This window comes from Brassica napus, chromosome C2 (assembly GCF_020379485.1).
Source record: "Brassica napus cultivar Da-Ae chromosome C2, Da-Ae, whole genome shotgun sequence".
Taxonomy (NCBI): domain Eukaryota; kingdom Viridiplantae; phylum Streptophyta; class Magnoliopsida; order Brassicales; family Brassicaceae; genus Brassica; species Brassica napus.
In genome coordinates, this window is record NC_063445.1 from 53,481,081 (window position 1) to 53,501,205 (window position 20,125).

Genomic DNA, 20,125 nt, shown 5'->3' on the forward strand with positions numbered 1-20,125 from the left:
TATCTAAAGAATTTTTGTATACTTTATTCCAAAAAACTTATTTCACATTCTCTCCTCTTTTTTAATTATTTTAATATTTTTATTTCTAAGAACTCCAGTGAAAAATATTCATTGGAGGTGCTTTAGTTAATCTCTCAAAGAAATTAGGAGTTTCTTGACCTCGTCTCTTTCTTTCTTTATCTTTTTTCTATTTTTAATTTGTAGAGACTGACTAAAAGACTTCCACTAACAATACTCTAAAATACATCGGCTTGCTATATTATTTATTAATGGCAATACGCCAATACACTACAATTATTAATATGATTATAAAGTTTTGTGTATGATTTTTTATGAAATTGACGTATAAAGTTTCATTTATGATTCTGCATATAACCAAGATTTTCCAGGTATTTGTCATTCTTGCACTATATTGAAAATTAAAGTAGATAATCTTTGTTTACAACTTCTCAAATTCAAATACGTTTTAACTATAAAGTTTTCCAATAGAAAACGCAAATGCACTAGTTGATATATGTTATTCATTTTAGCAAATATAATAAAATCATTTACAGTCGCATTGTTTAGCATTTTCGTTGCAACACAAAAACTTTAGTTTCAATAATGTGAGCCACAAAGCTCCGTAGTGTAGTCGTTTGGGTGTGATACCATTTGTAAAGGCTCATCCATTAGCTATTTTTGTTTGAAACTTTTTTAATAAAAATTAATACTAAGAAATATTTTTTTTGAAACTTTTTTTTTGAAAACTTGTTTTTTGAAACTTGCTTCTTAGCTATTTTAGAAGCTCAAAATAGTTGTTAATTTTTTTTTGATTATTTTTTCGGCTGATCCAGTCGGTTTCGGAAAGAACACACTTGGTGCAACAAAGTGGAATCGTTGCTACACTGCATGATCTGAGTTTGAAATACATTACTACTAATTTATTCCAAAGGTATACCGATCATCTGTTACGATCTACGTACAATTTTTTCTATTTAATGATTAAGAACTAAAATTTAGTAGGCTATCACTCTTAATTTTTTTTTTAATAGAAACCACCCTTAATCTTTTCAGATTTAGAAAGCTTAATCGTAAATTCTTTCAAGATAAATTAAAAATAATAATGATGAAGTGCCTTCGATCATATTAATAACAAAACTAATTTATAATTTATAATTTATAATTTATTAGATGAGCCACCATTTTCTAGATATAAGAGTATACTAGTTTCTATGCGATGAAGCTGTTACTCGAAGCAAAATGGCGAGTGCATTTTATAGCAATGTACGACAATAATTTTGCCAGATGAGTTTACGTAGAAGTCAATTTTGTCGGCAGCCAATTGCACAATAACAAATTTTGGCTGGCTCTTGTAGCTCGTCTTGTCAGCGAAGGGACATTAATGTGCAACGTTTGACGGTTCCAAGCTCTAGCAAAGCACAAACGAGAGAAAGAAGAAGAAGAAGAAGAATAGCAAATGATATGCCTTCGTGTTGTTTATAATGTTTTTGAGACACTTTGGAAATTTAAAATAACTATAGTGAATAATTGTAAGGCCCATATCAGTCTTGTAATCGATGTCCCATTTGAGGTGAATGGCTGGACTCTTCGATTTTTTACAAAAGGGGGAAAAGAGGTGATTATTAAGTCGGTTATCACGGCTCTGCCAAATCATGTGATGTCGGTGTATCGACTACCGAAAGCTATAGTGAAGAAGTTAACGAGTGCAGTAGCTCAGTTTTGGTGGAGCCCAGGAGGAAGTACAAGGGGTATGCATTGGAAATCATGGGATAAATTATGTGCCCATAAGGATCATGGTGGGCTAGGTTTCAAGGATTTGACGGATTTTAATACAGCAATGTTGGGAAAGCAGCTGTGGAGGCTGATTGAGAAGCCAAATTCTCTTTTCTCGCGAATCTTCAAAGGACGGTACTACAGGAATGCTTCACCCCTGGAACCGATTCGCTCATATTCCCCGTCGTATGGCTGGAGGAGTATTATCTCTGCTAGATCTCTGGTTTGTAAAGGACTAATTAAAAGGGTTGGAACAGGGTCATCTATCTCAGTATGGAATGATCCCTGGCTCCCATCCACTCGCCCGAGACCAGCAAACAAAAATTTTCACGATAGCTACCCGGACCTCACAGTGGATTCCCTCATTCATCAGGAATCCCGAACATGGAATTTACAGGCAATTAGGACTTTGGTGGAACCCAATGATGCAAAAATGATTGAAAGTCTTCCTCTGAGTAGAAATCTGTTGGATGATAGAAATGGATGGCATTTCACTGAAAATGGAAGATACACGGTACAATCAGGGTATCAAATTGAAAGGATATATCCTGATAAGGAGAAACAACCAGAAATTTATGGACCCAACGTGGATATTCTTAAGGCATTCTGCTGGAAAGTGAAGTGTCCTCCAAAGTTAAGGCATTTTCTATGGCAGTTGTTGACAGGTTGTATAGCAGTGACCAAAAATTTAAAATCACGTGGAATACAAGGAGATACAAGATGTGCAAGGTGTGGTGATCCGGAAGAATCAATAAATCATGTGTTTTTTGAATGTCCTCCGGCACGACAAGTGTGGGCACTATCTAAGATTCCATCGAACCCAAATATTTTCCCTTTGGGCTCGATATTTGCTAATATGGATCATCTGTTTTGGAGAGTTAATCCAAAAATGGAGGATCATCAGTTTGCATGGATTCTATGGTACATTTGGAAGGGTCGGAATAATAAAGTTTTTAGTAATATTGATGTTGACCCGAGAGAAACGCTAAACTTAGCTGAATTGGAATCAACACTTTGGGCGGAGGCACAAATTGTTAATGATTCCAGGATGGCCCCTGAAGCGCAGTTCAGAGTTAACTCACAGACTACAGGAAGATGGTGTTTCATTGACGGTTCTTGGAAAGACAAGGATTATTTCTCAGGACAAGGCTGGTTCAGCACGCTTCCGGAGTTTGAGGGTTTGTTAGGGGCAAGAAATGTAAGGGCAAGTCTTTCACCTCTTCATGCGGAGTTGGAGGCTCTAATTTGGGCAATGGAGTGTATGAAGAACTTACGACAGTACCGGGTCACGTTTGCAACGGATTGTTCTCAATTGGTGAAGATGGTTTCTGAACCAGAAGAATGGCCGGCATTTGAAAGCTACCTGGATGACATTAAGTTTTTGAGAAGAAGCTTTACCAACTCAGAGATTGTTCATGTTCCAAGGACGGAAAACATAAAGGCGGATCGCTTGGCACGTAGTGCTCGGACACAACCGTCTTTCGTCGTACACATGGATGCGGAGTTACCACATTGGTTTACAGAGTCTATATGAGTCTGTAAATTTTCTTGCTGTCAAAAAAAAAAAAAAAAAAAAATCGATGTCCCATTTGATCCAATACCGAAATAAAATCGAGACAAATATTGGGAAGGTTAGCTTAGTAGCAGGCATAATCCAATGAAACAATTTTGTGAAATTCTTAATGTGAATATATATGGGTTTTTGGTTTGACATTTTATTTTGTAAAAGTTATAGATAATTTTGCTGCAAAAAGAAATAAAAGTTATGTTCTTGGAAATACTAGAGTTTAATAAAAATTATGAAATCGTTAAGAATCAATTTCTATATAATAACAATTTTAAGATGAAATCATGATCAAAGCAATGAAACCAAAATGAACACAATATATAAACAACTCCAGTAGAATCTGAAAACTATAATCCTTACACACAATGTCTATGGAAAAAGCCTCAGTACACAAGAAATGAATTAAGCAAAAAAAAAAAAACGCAACCTCTAACCAGTAAAACAAAAGATGATTAGTGATCAACCACTTAACTAAAAATCTCTGTTGTCCTTGTTGTTCTCAGTGACAAACCTGGAAGCAAAAAACCTAAAATAAAGCAGATTCAAGACTTGAACGCCGCCTATTATGAAAAAATAGTACTCAAGCCTGTTCTTGTTCAAGTCTTTATCTCCTAACCACGAACGCCCTTCCTTGCGTGTCACGCTATCAATAACATTAATAAGAAGTGTGCATATATAGCTCGCAATCGACGAGCTCAAAAAGAAGATAGCTCCCGCGACAGCTCTCATATGCTCAGGCATCTTAACCGTCAGAAACTCCATCAAAGCCACGGCCGAAAACGCCTCGGTTAGACCCGCAAGCATGAACTGAGGAAGCAACATTACAATCGAAACAGGAGAAACAAAAGAGCCCTTCTTTAGAGCGGCTTCTCTTCGAGCCTTCTCCAAGAAACCTGCCACGAGCATACAAGCTATCCCCATCACGATACCTATCTGAATCCTTTGTTTCATATTTAGCCTTTGTTTGCGTCCTGTGATTTGCCTCGCTATTGGTAGGATGACACACTCGTATAGTGAGATCCAGACGGCAAGAGTGATCATGGAGACAAGATTCATCCATCCTGCTGGGACCTGGAAGTTATGTCCGAACGTTTTCTCCATCTGAATCGCTTGAAGGATACCGTATATGTTCTGTTGGTCAGTTAGCATGAAACACGCGATTCCTGTGACCCAAACTGGTAAAATTCCGGTCACGCACTTGAGGTTCTTTACTTGCTCCACACTGCATAATCTCCAGTTGTTCTTGGCCTTACCTTCTTCGTTTAACTCGTTTGGATCAGTTATTACCGCTGCTTTCTCAACAAACCTTAACCTGTCACAACGAAACATCAAAAGAAGAAAATGTTAGAGACTTGCGTTGCAAGAATCGATGTTAGACTTGCGTCGCAAGAATGGAGTCTATACACATGTTGTCCAAATTGACATGGAGTTTCCAACTTGAATCGTTTTCTATGTTAAATTTCTTATCTTGTTGTAAAGACAACTGTTAGAGATTTTACAGATTACAGTTACACTTACACATGTCAATGCCATTGTTTAGATCTTGCATTGAAAAGTGAAATAATATTCATCATTTCGAAAAGAGTACTAATTCAGTTTCTTGTAACCATGTAACTATTGTAAATTGTAATCACAAACATCAAACATAATTAAAGAATCTCCTCTTTATGTTTGCGTCTAGCATATTAAATTATGTACATACAAAATCTTTAAAATAGTAAATTCGTTTGTTCAATTGGAAAAACATAGTAACATGAAAAAAATACATTTATAAAAAGTTTATTTTTCTAAACTGTGGATTGATTTAGAAGAAAAGACCATTTTAACAAATAGTAAACAAACTAGATTAAGACCCGCGCCTTGCGCGGAATAAATATTATCTATATAAATTATTGTATGTATTTTATGTTCTTACATATTATGAAATAATAAATATATATTGAATAATTAAAAGTCAATAACTATTACATATATAGTTAAATTGGTGCGAACGTATAAATCAATTTTATTAATCCAAACAATTTTTTAAAAAATTTGATAGGATATTAAATTTAAATGATATTAACATACATAGTATATTTTTAATATTAATGTCTATTAAATGATACTTTCTACTCATATGTTTATTTTTATCATGTGTATCTTTAATAGCAAAAACTTTAAATTATTGATAACAAAATTTTCATTGTGGGATTAATAATTTTAGTAATTTATAATTTTAAAAAATTTATCAATGTTAGTTAAAAACTTTTATCAAAAAAAATTATTCAAAGTAAATTTTGAAACTAAAATATTTATTTATTCAATATGGTTTATAGTTTAATTTAGAATGATATATATACATATATATTTTAAATCTTAATGATTAATTAAATTAGACTTTTACTTATATGATTTTGTAATCATTAGTATTTTGTCATAACAAAAATTTTAAACCATGGATCGTAAAATTTTTATGTGAGACTTTTAACAGTTTTAGTAATTTATAGTCGTTTTTTAAAATTCAAAATATAACATATACAGAAAAATCTAAATTTTTATAATATGGTTATTGTGATTTTTTAATTTTAATAGTTTAAAATTAAACAAATTTGATAAGATACATTATTTTTTTTATCAGATCTTTATTATTCAAAATCATTAATTGTCATATATACTTTAGCCACATTAGGCAATTCCGTAATCTTTATTTAAGGAAATAATAAATGACATTAATAATGAATTTATGGTTAGTTTAATAAAAAACTTATTATATAATTAGATGGACCAACATATTTCTCTAATAATTCTAAGAATCATACTAGTGATGACACGTGGTTACAAAAAGAAGTTGTAATGTTTCACAAATAATATATAGGGGATTATATGTTATTGATAATAAATATTTATACTTTGTATTGGTATAAAATATTATAAGTTTTTATATTGCTTCTACTTCAACAAGATAAAACATCGTTTTATAACATGTAAACGCAAAATTAAATAAAAAAACATCTTATGTAACAAACTAACCTTTGTCTGTCTTGGACCAAAGTGGCTGAGGATCCATCACTAGAAGGGCCTAAGTAGAATGTTACACCTTCTCCAGATTTCACCTTACGTTTCTTACAAGCCGCGGCAACAACCTTAACAATGTCTGCGAACACACTTCCCTTAGGCTCCGCACAGATGTAAGTGTGCTTACCAATAAGGAAGGTGGTGACTGAGAGTGCAAGACAAGCCGTGGGGATCACGAAACCAATGACCCAACTGATGTTCGTCTGTATATAGACGACACCTGTCAGTGCAATGACAAGAGCCACGGTGAAAGAGAAGTACCACCAGTTAAAGAACGTTTCAAGCTGAGATTTGCCCTTTTTAGTGTCTGTATCGAATTGATCTGCTCCAAATGCGATGTTGCATGGTCTGATTCCTCCTGATCCTATGGCTAGTAAACCTAGACCAGCAAAGAGAACCGCAAGCTGCCAACGCTCGGGCGGGTTTGAACAATTTGTTGGATCTTTGCAAGCCTCGGGTCTTAAACGCGGGAGAGCCGCGGTTAGAGCAATTATTCCCATTCCCTATCATGTGAAATTAAAAAAAAAAGGATCAATCACTCTTTCCTTTCACATTGACTATCAGAGGTAAATCTCTTAGATAGCAAACAAAAAATATGATAGAAATAACAAATAAAAAATCTCCAAAATAACATTAGTTAAAAAGTCAAATGATTAAAAATCCTAATTTGAGAATTTTAGTTAAATATCTTTCTTCAATGGTACAAAAACCCCATGCTATTTTTGGGTTGACACAACTGTTGATGATATAGAATAAAAGAAATATCATATTATCTTGAGTTTTTCTTTTTCTTTTTAATGCTATTTTTAAATAAAAAAAGAAAATAATAATAGGTCTTTTTCTCAACAACCCAAAACAGGTTTTTACCCTTTTTAATGTATTAATTGAATCCTAGCTAATATGTTAATAATATCTATTTTGGACTAAAAATAGATCAATTTAGTTTCGCATGTGCACGGCTAGTTGGAATGAAGATAGAAAAGAAAATTTACGAGGAAAGAGGAGATGGAACCGAGGAGAAGTGTCCAGAATCTTCCGAGGTAAGCATCAGAGACAAAAGCACCTGGGATACTAAGAAAGTTGCAAGAACCAGACCAGATGTTGATGATGTTCACCAAGAAAACACCACCAAGATTGTATTTTGTGGTGAGATACACCGATAGATTCCCTATCAAGCTCATCGACGCCAGCTTCTCGAAAGACTCGTTTGCTTCACAAACACAATGGAGTTTTCACTTCATTCAGTGAATCTTCTATAAGAATAAAACCCTCCTAATAAAATCAGAAGACAATAGAGAACGTAACGAACCGATAATGTACTTGATTGCTCTCCATCCTCCTCTATGCTTCATGTCCGGGGCTGGGTTTGTAGATTCTTGATGAACATGTGGTGAAAGGGTTGTAGAAGATTCAATGTCCATTTTGCTCTCTTTGATTTGAGACGAGATAAAGAAAAATATTTTGATGGTGTTTATAGATATGTTGCATAGAATAAGTAAAAGAGGGAGGAGTCATACAGTGTGTGTCCTACTTTCAAGCTGATTACTAGCGAATAGGGATTGCCTTCCAAGTTTGTTATAGATACTATTGGAAAACTATTTTCTTTTACTCAAATTTGTTTTTCAATAAGTATTCTCTTATTATTAATTCTGATAAATTTTGGAATTGGAATATATTCACGTGGATATATATATTGTAAAGTTTAATTGGTCTACTTCAAAAACAAAAAATTGGTCTACTTCTGAACATTTAGTATTATGGTTGCCGTTGGTGGTGTTGACTAGTATGATCTCATCCGTGACAAAGAAACAAATATGCTTCTATAAGACTGAAACTCGTAAGTAAATAATAGTGCATCTATAAAACATCCTGTAACGCTCTGTCCGTCTCTCTTGTGTGCTCATGAAACTTTCTCTCTAGGTCTATGTGTCCAATGGTTATTTGAAATTGAAATATGTGTTTAATGATTATATAATCACCGCATAATTTTTTTGTACTTATTCGTACGAATATCACAAATCACTTTCCCATAAATCATATATTCTTCAAATAATCTGTCTCAATCATGGTTAACTTTATGTGTTTATAGACAATTTTTGTAACATAGATAATCAAATCAAGCATATCCACGTACATTAAGATTTTACACATCAATCATCATGATTTTATAAAACACTCGTACATGGTTCTAGATATTATTCAGTTTTTAAAGATCATTCTTATATATATAAATCACCTCACACCTTTTAGAATAATCTCAGGTTCCAAACGAAGGATTTCTTGATCAGAAAGTAACTTTGACATCTCCGCCTCCGGCAAAGTTACTGCAACCGTCCTCCCAAACCCTTTCTCCGGCGATGGTATCACAGTTATCACCCCTTCTCCGCCGTTGTTCCCAATCCGGTAACTCACGTGCATAGGCTTAACACCTTCCTCAAACACAGTCTCGTACATCAACGGCTCTCCATCCACGATCATATGCTCCATGTTCACAATAGTCAAGTCCGTACCATATATCTTTCTTTGGGACCCAGCCCGCTTCAGACCGGACCTGATTTTCTCCACGTTCAAACCCGCCACATGTTTATTAATCAAACTTGCCACGTGTCTAACCTCCATGTTCACCACGTTAGCCATCTCAAGGGACGAAAAGTTCAAAGCGTTACCGAAGAAACCATAAGGAAGCGGATTTGGCAAGAGCCTCCTGAAGTCCACACAAACACAAACTCGATCACTATTGTCCTTCACCAGAGCGACACGTGTCCAGAAAAGAGCGGCGAACACATCAAACGGCGTCGCTTTGGGGGATATCTCGTGGATGGAGTGTTCCTTGACACATCTCGTGAAGGCGGAGCCAGAGAATCTAAACGTGGCGGTGGCTGTTTTGGTTGAAACGGGCCCAGCGATGGGCTTTGAGAAGGAGTCACGGTCGGATTTAACGGCGTCAGTATCCGTTAAGTTGTAGGGCAGAGGTGAAAAGGAAGGAGGATGGGTAATACACTGACGGCGTTGAGCTTCCGTCCATGACTTTAAGAGAACTGTTAACGTTGTTGCGTCTGCATGCATGTGTGGACAGCTCAGACCTATCGCCACACCCCCTCCTTCGAATTCATTTATCTGTCAAAATCATAACCGAAAAAAGGAAAAAATATATATAATTTGTGAACAAATCGTCAACAAAATATTTTGATAACAGAAATAAAAATATACTATAAAATATTTAAAATATGTTTTAGACCTGCAGACGAAACGGCGACCAAGTACTAGGATCTTCTGGCATGTCTTCCCAAGCCGTTAGATTAGATTCCTCATGTCCATCAGCTGATCTCAGCCACTCATCAATACCAACAGAAACTTTGGCTTTCAAGATTCGAAGTCCCGCATCGTTACACTTGACCTCCAAGATCCCTTCCGGGTTTTTGGTGACCCGACCAATAGCGGGCGGGTACATCGAGAGGAGCTCCGACAACGGGATCCGAACCGAGTCGAGGTCAAAGGAACCGAATGGACTACGAGGGTAGTAGAAGATGACATGGACCGTATGTGGACTCATAGCGTTGTCTAGAGCGGTAAACGTGTGTACCTGACCAGATCGAGATGGCTTGCTTGATATCGCGGTTAGCATCGACTTGACTTCAACCCGGTTCTGTCGGGAAATACCCATTTTTCTTTTAATAATATATTTTTGGGGAAGAATTACTATAAAGATCGAGAGAAAGAAACTGTTTATTGGTATATGTGTCTGGAGGTGACTATAAACACGTATATATAGGAAAGAAAATTGCAAATGATTAACATTTTAAAACCCACATTTTAATTTATTATAAAACACTAAGAAAAGTCTTCTCTTCTTTTGTGAAAAGATTGAAATGAATTGAGAAAACTGAGAGTTTGTTTAGATGCATTGATGAAAGGGGATATGGATGAGTGCAGGTAGTAGTTGTGTGTAGAGTCGTGTGTCCAGTGAACAACATAAATGCTCATACAAAAACCACCGCAAATTAAAGTTCTCTGTCAATTTTATTGTACTTTAGAATGCAGTGGACCCAATAAAATAGCACACTGGATTTGTAAAATCATGAAAATGTGCTGAGGGACTTTAATGTATATGATGATATTGCCTAAATGTCAAAGTACAATAACAAATCTCTGGGCTTATCAGCACATTGAGAAATAAAAAGTTGTTCAGTTTCGATGACCCACCAACCAATCGAGGACGACCTGAAAAGTCGCTTTCAAAGCACATAGTCGAGTTTTCTAGAGCTGCGCATGTTATAGTATGGGCTACAGAGGATCGGAGGCCTAACATGTTTTTATCTTCTGGTTCAAAGGTATGAAGTCAAAAGGTCTTTTGAAAGCGGCCCAACATATTTTATCTTCTGGTTCAAAGGTTATGATATAGCTTGTAAATATTTACTATAAGGACGCTACAAGTATATTTTCTTTGATTAGTGTATATGCAAAGCAAATTATTTGCGTTTGAATTGCTTGGATTTCTAGAAAATTATTTATTTTAGGAATCTAACCATACTAAGAGAAGTTACATATATGCCACCACACTAAAAGAATATATATGATCTATCTATTAAGACTTATTCTTGGGTTCACCCAATAGGTTCACCAATCAATAGGGTTGTCTTATTTCATATTCGACATCTTTTAAAGGAAATAAAATATTGTCAAATTATATTATTTTTTTTAAATTAAAAGTTAAAAAAAATAAATAAAAAATAGTAGTAATTACCAAGAATATTCTTAACGTCGTCAGCAAAACATTAAACCCTAAATCTTAATCTCTAAACCCTAAATCCTAAATCCTAAACCCTTGGGTAAACTCTAAACTCTAGGATAAATCTTAAACTCTAAATCAAAATCACTAAACACTAAAACACTCTAGGGTTTAGGGTTTAGAGTTTTAGTGTTTAGTGTTTTTATTTAGAGTTTAAGATTATTCCAAGTGTTTAGGGTTTATCCAAGGGTTTAGGGTTTATCTAAGGGTTTAGGATTTATCCAAGGGTTTAGGGTTTACCCAAGGGTTTAGGATATAGGGTTTAGGGGTTAAGATTTAGGGTTTAGTGTTTTGCTGACGACGTTAAAAATATTTTTTTTTAATTTTTTTTTTCTGTAACTACTATTTTTTTTTTACTTTTTTATATTAAAAACATAATATAATTTGACAATATTTTGTTTCTTTTTTTAAAAGATATCAAATTTGAAATAATGAAATTTTATTGGTTGGTGAACCTTCAGGTTCACTCTAGAGAATGACTCATCTATTAATAAACATATCATTTATCAACTATTTGGAATCTGATTTGCAACAAGAGAAATTTAGGTCCAAACGAACACGGATCCAACAATATCGTAAAAAAGCTAGGATTAGGATCCATTTAAGTATATAAATGTTATTTGTTCGAAACTAATCGTTGGATACACAAATTGGTTTATTGTGAACTGTGACTACGAAAACAAATTAATAAAGATATGAATTTAGAAAACAGGGATTTATTAGATTTATAGATGGTGAGTACTGAGCACTGTCACTGACTCCAAAGTTTCCATTGTGGTATTAATGAACCTAATCCGAGAAGAGATGTAGTCCATAAATAGAGATTTGGTAGCGACTGTTTTATCTAACAATTGGTATGTCGTAATGTAATTTTGTGAGCATGTAGGATTCTATTTGGACGAAGACCGTTCTTTTAGTATGAAACTATAACGTTCTGATTTTTGGTATACGTGAAAAGATTTAATAGAATTGATTGGATTATCTATATTATTATTATTATATTGCGTTTATTTCTTCTGGAGAAGTAAAAAATGAGTGACCTATCGAGAAGTGATTCGCGATATCGTGCGGATAAAACTAAAGCACGTGAAAAATTCATGTAGTAATTGTCGGGTCTAGTAAACAAAACTTTTGAACTTCGAAAAATTAAGGCATCATCCATCGCACGAACCCACACACACCGAAAGAACGGGCATGAAAGGTCTATTAACCGTATACGATCAGGGGCGTTACAGAAACTTTTTATCTTAGATGTCCAAAAAGATCCTACAAAACTAAACGGGTCAAACTTACGACAAGAATTCAAGAATGATGTTGTCTCCTTAATTGTTATCGATCATACATGTAAACCACAATCGAGCAGGACGTGGAGGTCGTGGTCGAGCTCTTCCTTTTGTTAGTTAGATCAAGGATTTGCACGTACCTCGTCCTAATAGTATACCATGATCAAAGTGGAAAAGTGCTGACGCAGTAGCGACAAGAGAAGGAAGAGATAAATATGGTGGACCTGAGAAGCAGATGAGCAAGACCTAAAAGACAAATGGGCCGGGGGACATAAAATACAGAATAGTATTAAATAAAGAGGACCCAGTTCCTGCATGTATTCACGTGCCCTGCCATTTCCTCTTGCCGTTTATTACACTATATATCATCTGCATCTGCTCCTGCTTCTGCATAGGATTCTAAAGGCATCTTTCTCAATAGACATAGACATATCTGAAGGGGTATCATGTTCTCAAAATCTTACGAAGAAATTTAATTTACTAAAATTCTTATGAAAATACAATTCGAGTTACTGTTTAATGGATGGTTATAAAATAAGGATGTAGGACTACCATGCATTATACATCACTTATTTAGAAATAATATCATTTAATAAATCAATTGATTTTTGTTGAAAGAGTTTTAATAAAAGTAGTTTAAGTGCCCATTTGTATCCTATGAATCTACGAAAAAAAAAAATTTATCTGAAAATCAGCTTTGTATAGATTATATCTTATGTTACATTATATAATATTCGAACCATACACGTTTTCATCCCATCCCAAGTCCTAATGCTCATGTTTCATTTAATTTGTTTGAGCATAAGGGATGGCTATAAGATGGGCTAGATGATTCGTTTTATTGTGTTTGGACAAAATGTCAGTGATAATGTTTGGATTTTTATAGTAATATTGTCTTTGTCTTTGCCATTTTATAAATAGTTTCATTTTTTTTTACATATATAAATAACACTCATTAGCAGTCAATTATTAGGAAAAAATAAACAAAATTAGATGTGACATGTGCTTTGAAAGCGCGCAATTATATATTGTTAATAAGTTTATAAAAACATTTATTTGTTCACTAATATGTTTAGGTATGGACATTCGGTTTTCGGTTCGCTACCAATTCGGTTGTAGTTTTGGTTTTCGGTTCAAGATATATATGAACTGTCAATGAGTTATGAATTTGAGTTTGATTTGTCATTAGTTATTTGTTTTTTTTGTTGAGTTAAGTTACAACATGTTCAATAGATCCAAAAATATCATGTTAAATTTCAAAAAAGACTCTAAATTAATACGATAGATTTATTTATTCTTAGATAGGTCTAACAACTTTTTACAATAAATTTTTTAAATAATTTCCTTTTAATAGTATAGATTTTAAATGAATTATTAAAGAAGATATACACAATTTTAGTAGCATTTTAATTTTAGCATAGGTATATTCCATTTATAGATAATATTCTGTGTAACAATAAATATAGTATCTACATTAAAAATCTTTTTTAAATTATAATTTATTATATAATGGTAAATTATTAAAATTATATCATTATATTATCATGTAAAATATAATGGTATTCGACACAATGTCAGTGATAATGTTTGGATTTTTATAGTAATATTGTCTTTTTCTTTGCCATTTTATAAATAGTTTCCATTTTTTTTACATATATAAATAACACTCATTAGCAGTCAATTATTATGCAAAAATAAGCAAAATGAAGATGGAATGTATGCGCGTGTTTTATCTTCTTTTTTTTTTTGACATCGAAAGGCTATTCTCTTAATCAAACTTGAAGTGACCTAGGTAATCAGACCGGAATAGAACAACCAATGAAATAAAATACTCTATGGAAAGACCTCACAATCCTAACTAAGAAATCTGAAATTTGATTATGCGCTCGTAGATATGAGTAATCTTGAAATCTGGAAAAGATATCTTCAAAGTCTACACAGCAGATTTTGAGTAAAAAAATATAATAGTCTTGCAATTTCATTATTGCTAGATATAAATATAGACCAATAAAAATAAAACATATATGACTATTGGCCAGTGCTGCTATATTTTCTTTTATTTAACGAGGGAAATTTTTTGTAGCTAACATTTATTTTCTAGGGAAAATATCATCTAAACTTTGTTGCGGAAAAAGAACTGGCCGGACCGCGATTCAAAAATATCACTGAACTATCAATTATTTTATTTCGCAACTATATTCCGGAAAAAAAAACTATATTCCGATAGAGAATGGTTCCAATATTCTGAATAAAGCGAATAGAACAAAAAAGGAAAAATGATTTTAGCATTCTATTTTATTCTTGTAATTTGACATAACTTTCAATGTTAAATATTGTAATCTGTTAAAGCTTAATATAAACCTCGGATAGATTAACAATGTAGACTAAAATCAGAAAATACATGCTTAATATATTAATAATAAAATGATTTAGCTTAATATTAGCCTCTGTGATATTTTTTATTTTAAAATTTTATATTTATATCCCTATAAATGAATAAGATAGCAATATAAAAAGAGAGACCAAATGGAGAGAGAAAAGTTAGGTTTCGATGTGAATATAGCTAATTAGTGAAGCAAAAGAAGAAAAATAAAGAAACATGTTTGATGGTGGAGTACCGGAACAGATCGACCAGTTCATAGCATCTCCACAGCCACCTCCTCTGCTTCCGCCGCATCAACCGGCGACTGAAAGATCACTTCCTTTTCCTGTCTCATTCGCTTCCTTTAACTCAAACCATCAAGCCCAGCATATGTTGAGCCTCGATAGCCGTAAGATCATTCATCATCATCATCACCATGGCATCAAAGATGGTGGTGTTTCTTCCGAGTGGATAGGTCATACGGATCATGATGGCCATAATCATCGTCACTTTCATCATCCATGGTGTAGTGATGAAGTTCTTGCTCTTCTTAGGTTCAGATCTACGGTGGAGAATTGGTTCCCTGAATTTACTTGGGAGCTCACTTCAAGGTAATACATTTTCACACACACTCATACACATATGAAATATACTTCTATATATATATGCACAACCAATATTTATATATTTCCATATATGCATATGGACATGGACATTAATCTCTTTAGTCTTTTCTTACATTAGTTTGATTACAAATTTTAAAATCTGCGCTCAATTACAAGTGAGAATTCCGGTTACGCAATATGATGATTTGATAGGCTACAGATCTTGTTTTTTGTCGAACAATCACTTTTGGAAAATTTAATTTTAATGATGGCAAATGATTGGCCACGTATTTATACATAATTGGCATTTCTCGAGAAGTTTTATTATACAATGAACTGAAACATGAACTTAATGGATGATATATCATATAGGGAAAAAAACTTCAAATGGTTATATACTTGTATATTTTTGGTATGTGTGTATGTTTGCATAATTAATGATGCTATGTCGTTTATCGAATTATGATGGCTGTAGAAAGTTGGCAGAAGTTGGGTATAAGAGGAGTCCACGAGAATGCAAAGAGAAATTCGAAGAAGAAGAGAGAAGATATTTTAATAGTAACAACAATACTAATGATCATCACATCAGTAACTACAACAACAAAGGAAATTATAGGATGTTTAGTGAGGTTGAAGAGTTTTATCATCATGGTCATAATGATGATGAGCATGTCTCATCAGAAGTTGGGGATAACCAGAACAAGAGGAACAATTCGCTAAAGGGAAAAGAAAACGTTGAGGAAATGGGACATAACTTATTGGAAGAGGGCAAAAGAGATCATCAGGGTCAGGGTCAAGTAGAAGAATCATCAATGGGGAATAAAATAAACCCCGTCGATAATGTTAGAAACGAAGATGGTGCAAAGTCATCATCATCATCAAGCTTGATGATGATCATGAGGGACAAGAAGAAGAGGAAGAGGAAGAAAAAGGAGAGGTTTGGTGTGTTGAAAGGGTTTTGTGAGGGACTTGTGAGGAACATGATAGTCCAACAAGAGGAGATGCATAAGAAGCTTCTTGAAGATATGGTGAAGAAGGAAGAAGAAAAAATGGCTAGAGAGGAAGCTTGGAAGAAGCAAGAGATGGAGAGGCTTAACAAAGAGGTAGAGATTAGAGCAAACGAACAAGCTATGGCTAGTGATAGAAACACCAGCATCATCAAGTTCATATGCAAGTTCACAGGCCATGATAACCATGATGATGGAAATGGTATGGTCCAGAGTCCAAGACCTTCTCAAGACTCATCTTCCTTAGTTCTACCAAAAACCCAAGGCAGACGAAAGTGTCAAACTTCATCATCACTATTACCTCAAGCCCTAACTCCACATAACCCTATTTCTCTTCAAACCAATGACATACCACTTGAACCCATTTCAACTGAAACCCTAAAAACCAAAACCCAAAACAGAAAACCTCCACTAAGTGATGAAAAGAGTGACACTGGCAAGAGATGGCCTAGGGATGAGGTGTTAGCTCTTATCAACATCAGACGCAGCATCAGTAGCATAAATGATGATGATCATCATAAAGGTGGGATCTCATTATCATCATCATCCTCTAAAGCTGTTCCTTTGTGGGAAAGAATATCCAAGAAAATGTTGGAGAGTGGGTACAAGAGAAGTGCCAAGAGATGCAAAGAGAAATGGGAAAACATCAACAAATATTTTAAGAAGACAAAAAATGTTAACAAGAAGAGACCACTGGACTCAAGGACTTGTCCTTATTTTCACCAACTTACAGCTTTGTACAGCCAACCCACCACCACGGCCACCGACACGTCAACCGGAGAGCTGGAAACCCGGGTTGGATCGGGCGATTCAGTCATGCATGTAGATGCAAATGGTGCCGGCGAAAAAAGCAATGTACAGTTTTCAGGTTTCGATCTTGCGTTACCATAAACCTCAATACAATAAATATAAATATATTACTAGTTTAATTTCTTTCTTTTTTTTTGGGTCAAAATTACTAGTTTAATTTCTTTTCTTGTTTTTTCCCCTTTAAAACCTCATTTTTGGTTATCATGAAAATTTTAAATAATATATGAATAATGTCATTTATGTTTTGACGCATCAGTAGAAACGTATGCGCACTATTTTAGTTGGACAGTACACGTGCACCGACAAACAGTGAAATTCAGTTGAACTTGAATAAACTACTGGTTAAATTATGGTTATGGCATTTTTATGAACTTCACACATGTGACGAGATCAGGTTTTTCAATAAGAAATGTTGTACGAAAAAGAAACAGTATACGGTAATTCTTCATGGAAACTTCACTCAAATCCACCCTGTACGTTTTTATTTGGTGACTAAAGGTGGAGAACGAGCTAGATGATGGGTGGGGGACATGAACATTAATACAAGTCGTTTCAGTCTTAATACTGATTAAGATACCAAAGATTCAGAAAAGAAATTTGACAGAATTATTTGTCTATTTTATTTTTTATTGTCTTAATTTCACATGTGATTTTGTACAGTTTTAGTGTACGTAATGTTTTGTTATATTCTTGTTTTATAGGATAACGATAAAGATGATTCTTGTCATGTTTTTCTTTTCAACTTCTATTTACAGCACACATTTTGAAAATTTATCCCATTTTGAAATGTATTTTCATCGGGACCGGTCTTGGGCAAAACCTAACGAAACATTGGCTTTAGATTCCAAAAAATTTTGGAAAAAATTATATAGAAAAAAACTCCCAGAAATTTTTTTTTAAGCTCCCAAATTTACCAAAAAAAAATTTAGCTGAAATTTTTTAAAAATTGCCTACAACCCCTTGAATCTCGGGACAGACCCTGATTTTCATTCAGAATAATCATTCTGATATAAATTCGTAGCGAAACTTGTTATGCTTGTATACGCAAATCCATTGTAACTGTGGGACAATATACTAAAGATTTGCGATTGACTTGTTACTTAGTTTATCAGTAGCTGGTTAGTCTGTATTTTGTCTCTAAATATTGGTACAGTTACAATATGTAGCAAATGTCATAACAAAGACGCATAAACCGGTCGAATTGTAACCGTACGTGATGATAATATTTCATATTATGATAAATATAAAATATCGTATCGTGATAAACATACATCCCATAAGTTAACAAGTTGGATGTGTTCACATTTCACAGTTCACACACACTGTATTACTTAGCTGCACGATCAGTTGTTCTTTTATAGAATAGTACTTGTTAGGAACCTCGAAGCTCAATGATAGAGACGGCACTATTGCTGTTAGAGGTATATTAGGTATATATAGAAATATTCCACTAAAATGGTATCAAAGTCGTATGATTCATATCCTTCCACAACACGTAATTCACACACCTAACAAAAAAATTGAAAACAAATGAAAAACAATTATTCTTAATGCACGACCGACTAAAAGTATACAATGAAGAGACAACTTCGGGCCTTTTTTTTTTTTTTGTTTAGGATAAGTTTAGTGGTAGTGTAAGAGATTTTTCTTTTGTGCGTTCCGAGATCAAATCCTTTTTTAAACAAAATTTTTTGGTACAAAATTTTAATAAAAAATTGTTCTGCTAAAATTAAAATTTTAAAATAACTCTAAACTTTAAATTAAAGAGATTATGGATTGAAGTTACACAACTGTGAAAATCTTCAAAGCAAACTTGTTTTTTTTTTCTCCATGGAAGAGTACTGCATAGTTAACATCATACTGATTTGATAAAAAAAAAACATCATACTGATAAGACATAAAACATCATCCGTATATACTTTTCTCTGATATTTCACCACATATTATTTTCTTTCAGACATGCATATGGTTTTTCATTCGCTTAAAATAATGGGAATAATATGTTACAATCACACACTAAACGAATGGTTTTGAAAAAAAAAATCTAATCACCATAAAATCACATATAATTACCGTAAACTTTTTTTTTGTAAAAAGAAGAGTAAATAATTATCTTAATCTTACACTACAAAAAAACATGCTATATTGCGACGGACACTACAAGAAAACAGCGGTATTCTGACGGACATTCCGACGGAAAATGAAATCCTCGGAATATCCCGAGGAATTTCCGAGGAAATTCCGAGGAAACACAAAATTTGGTTTCCTCGGAATTTCCTCGGAATATACCGACGAAATTCCGAGGAAATATCGATCCGTCGGAATATTCCGAAGAAATTCCGAGGAAAAATGTGTTCCTCGGAAAAAACCGATGAATTCCGAGAAAATATTATAGCCGTTGGAGAGCCGTTGGGGGATTTTATAAAATTCCGAGGAAATTCCGACGAACTAGCCGTTGGCGTCGGAATTCCATCGGAATTTCCTCGGTCTGTCGGCAGGATTTAAACTATAAATACAAGCAGTCTGCTTCCTCTTCATTTACTCCATATCTTCATCATCCCTCTTACTCTAGTTACACACGAATTTGATTCATAAAAAATATGTCTTCTTCAAATTATTTTCGTTCTTGGATCGATCGACCTCATTTGGATCCGAACACGAGATTGCTTACGGAAGAATACCAACGAGGTATAACCGAATTCATGGGGTTAGTTCACCGATAACCGGAAGCAAAAACAGGTATGTTAAGATGTCCTTGCTCTAATTGTAAAAATAGAAAGGTTATTAAAGAGTGGGATGTTTGGACTCATCTATATTTGAGTGAGTTTACACGAAGTTACAAAATTTGGTATCATCATGGAGAAACTGATTA

The 20,125-nt window shown here is 34.0% G+C and overlaps 3 protein-coding genes across 3 annotated transcripts; 1 reads left to right on the top strand and 2 right to left on the bottom strand.

Annotated features, from left to right (window-relative positions):
- Positions 1-3,644: 3,644 nt before the first annotated feature.
- Positions 3,645-7,875, bottom strand: LOC106382491 (protein NRT1/ PTR FAMILY 2.8). The gene is made up of 4 exons (XM_013822516.3): positions 7,707-7,875; positions 7,390-7,607; positions 6,353-6,900; positions 3,645-4,652 (listed from the first exon to the last, which is right to left on the bottom strand). Exons 1-4 carry the CDS (start codon positions 7,816-7,818, stop codon positions 3,812-3,814), a joined length of 1,719 nt encoding a protein of 572 aa, XP_013677970.1. The 5' UTR covers positions 7,819-7,875; the 3' UTR covers positions 3,645-3,811.
- Positions 7,876-8,460: 585 nt separating this feature from the next.
- On the bottom strand, positions 8,461-10,253 carry LOC106382490 (protein ECERIFERUM 26-like). The gene is made up of 2 exons (XM_013822515.3): positions 9,636-10,253; positions 8,461-9,514 (listed from the first exon to the last, which is right to left on the bottom strand). Exons 1-2 carry the CDS (start codon positions 10,059-10,061, stop codon positions 8,630-8,632), a joined length of 1,311 nt encoding a protein of 436 aa, XP_013677969.1. The 5' UTR covers positions 10,062-10,253; the 3' UTR covers positions 8,461-8,629.
- Positions 10,254-14,964: 4,711 nt separating this feature from the next.
- Positions 14,965-17,541, top strand: LOC106382489 (trihelix transcription factor GTL2). The gene is made up of 2 exons (XM_013822514.3): positions 14,965-15,442; positions 15,912-17,541. The coding sequence occupies exons 1-2, from the start codon at positions 15,069-15,071 to the stop codon at positions 17,332-17,334; spliced, it is 1,797 nt and encodes a 598-aa protein (XP_013677968.1). The 5' UTR covers positions 14,965-15,068; the 3' UTR covers positions 17,335-17,541.
- Positions 17,542-20,125: the final 2,584 nt, after the last annotated feature.

What these genes read in the sequence shown, in the direction of transcription:
- LOC106382491 (XM_013822516.3), bottom strand. Translation starts at nt 7,818, where the DNA reads ATGGACATTGAATCTTCTACAACCCTTTCACCACATGTTCATCAAGAA. An exon ending in GTTCCATCTCCTCTTTCCTC is followed by an intron (nt 6,901 to 7,389) that starts GTAAATTTTCTT and finishes TTCACATGATAG; the next exon opens with GGAATGGGAATAATTGCTCT. An exon ending in TTGGTCCAAGACAGACAAAG is followed by an intron (nt 4,653 to 6,352) that starts GTTAGTTTGTTA and finishes TCGTTGTGACAG; the next exon opens with GTTAAGGTTTGTTGAGAAAG.
- LOC106382489 (XM_013822514.3), top strand. Translation starts at nt 15,069, where the DNA reads ATGTTTGATGGTGGAGTACCGGAACAGATCGACCAGTTCATAGCATCT. An exon ending in ACTTGGGAGCTCACTTCAAG is followed by an intron (nt 15,443 to 15,911) that starts GTAATACATTTT and finishes TGATGGCTGTAG; the next exon opens with AAAGTTGGCAGAAGTTGGGT.
- LOC106382490 (XM_013822515.3), bottom strand. Translation starts at nt 10,061, where the DNA reads ATGGGTATTTCCCGACAGAACCGGGTTGAAGTCAAGTCGATGCTAACC. An exon ending in GGTCGCCGTTTCGTCTGCAG is followed by an intron (nt 9,515 to 9,635) that starts GTCTAAAACATA and finishes TGATTTTGACAG; the next exon opens with ATAAATGAATTCGAAGGAGG.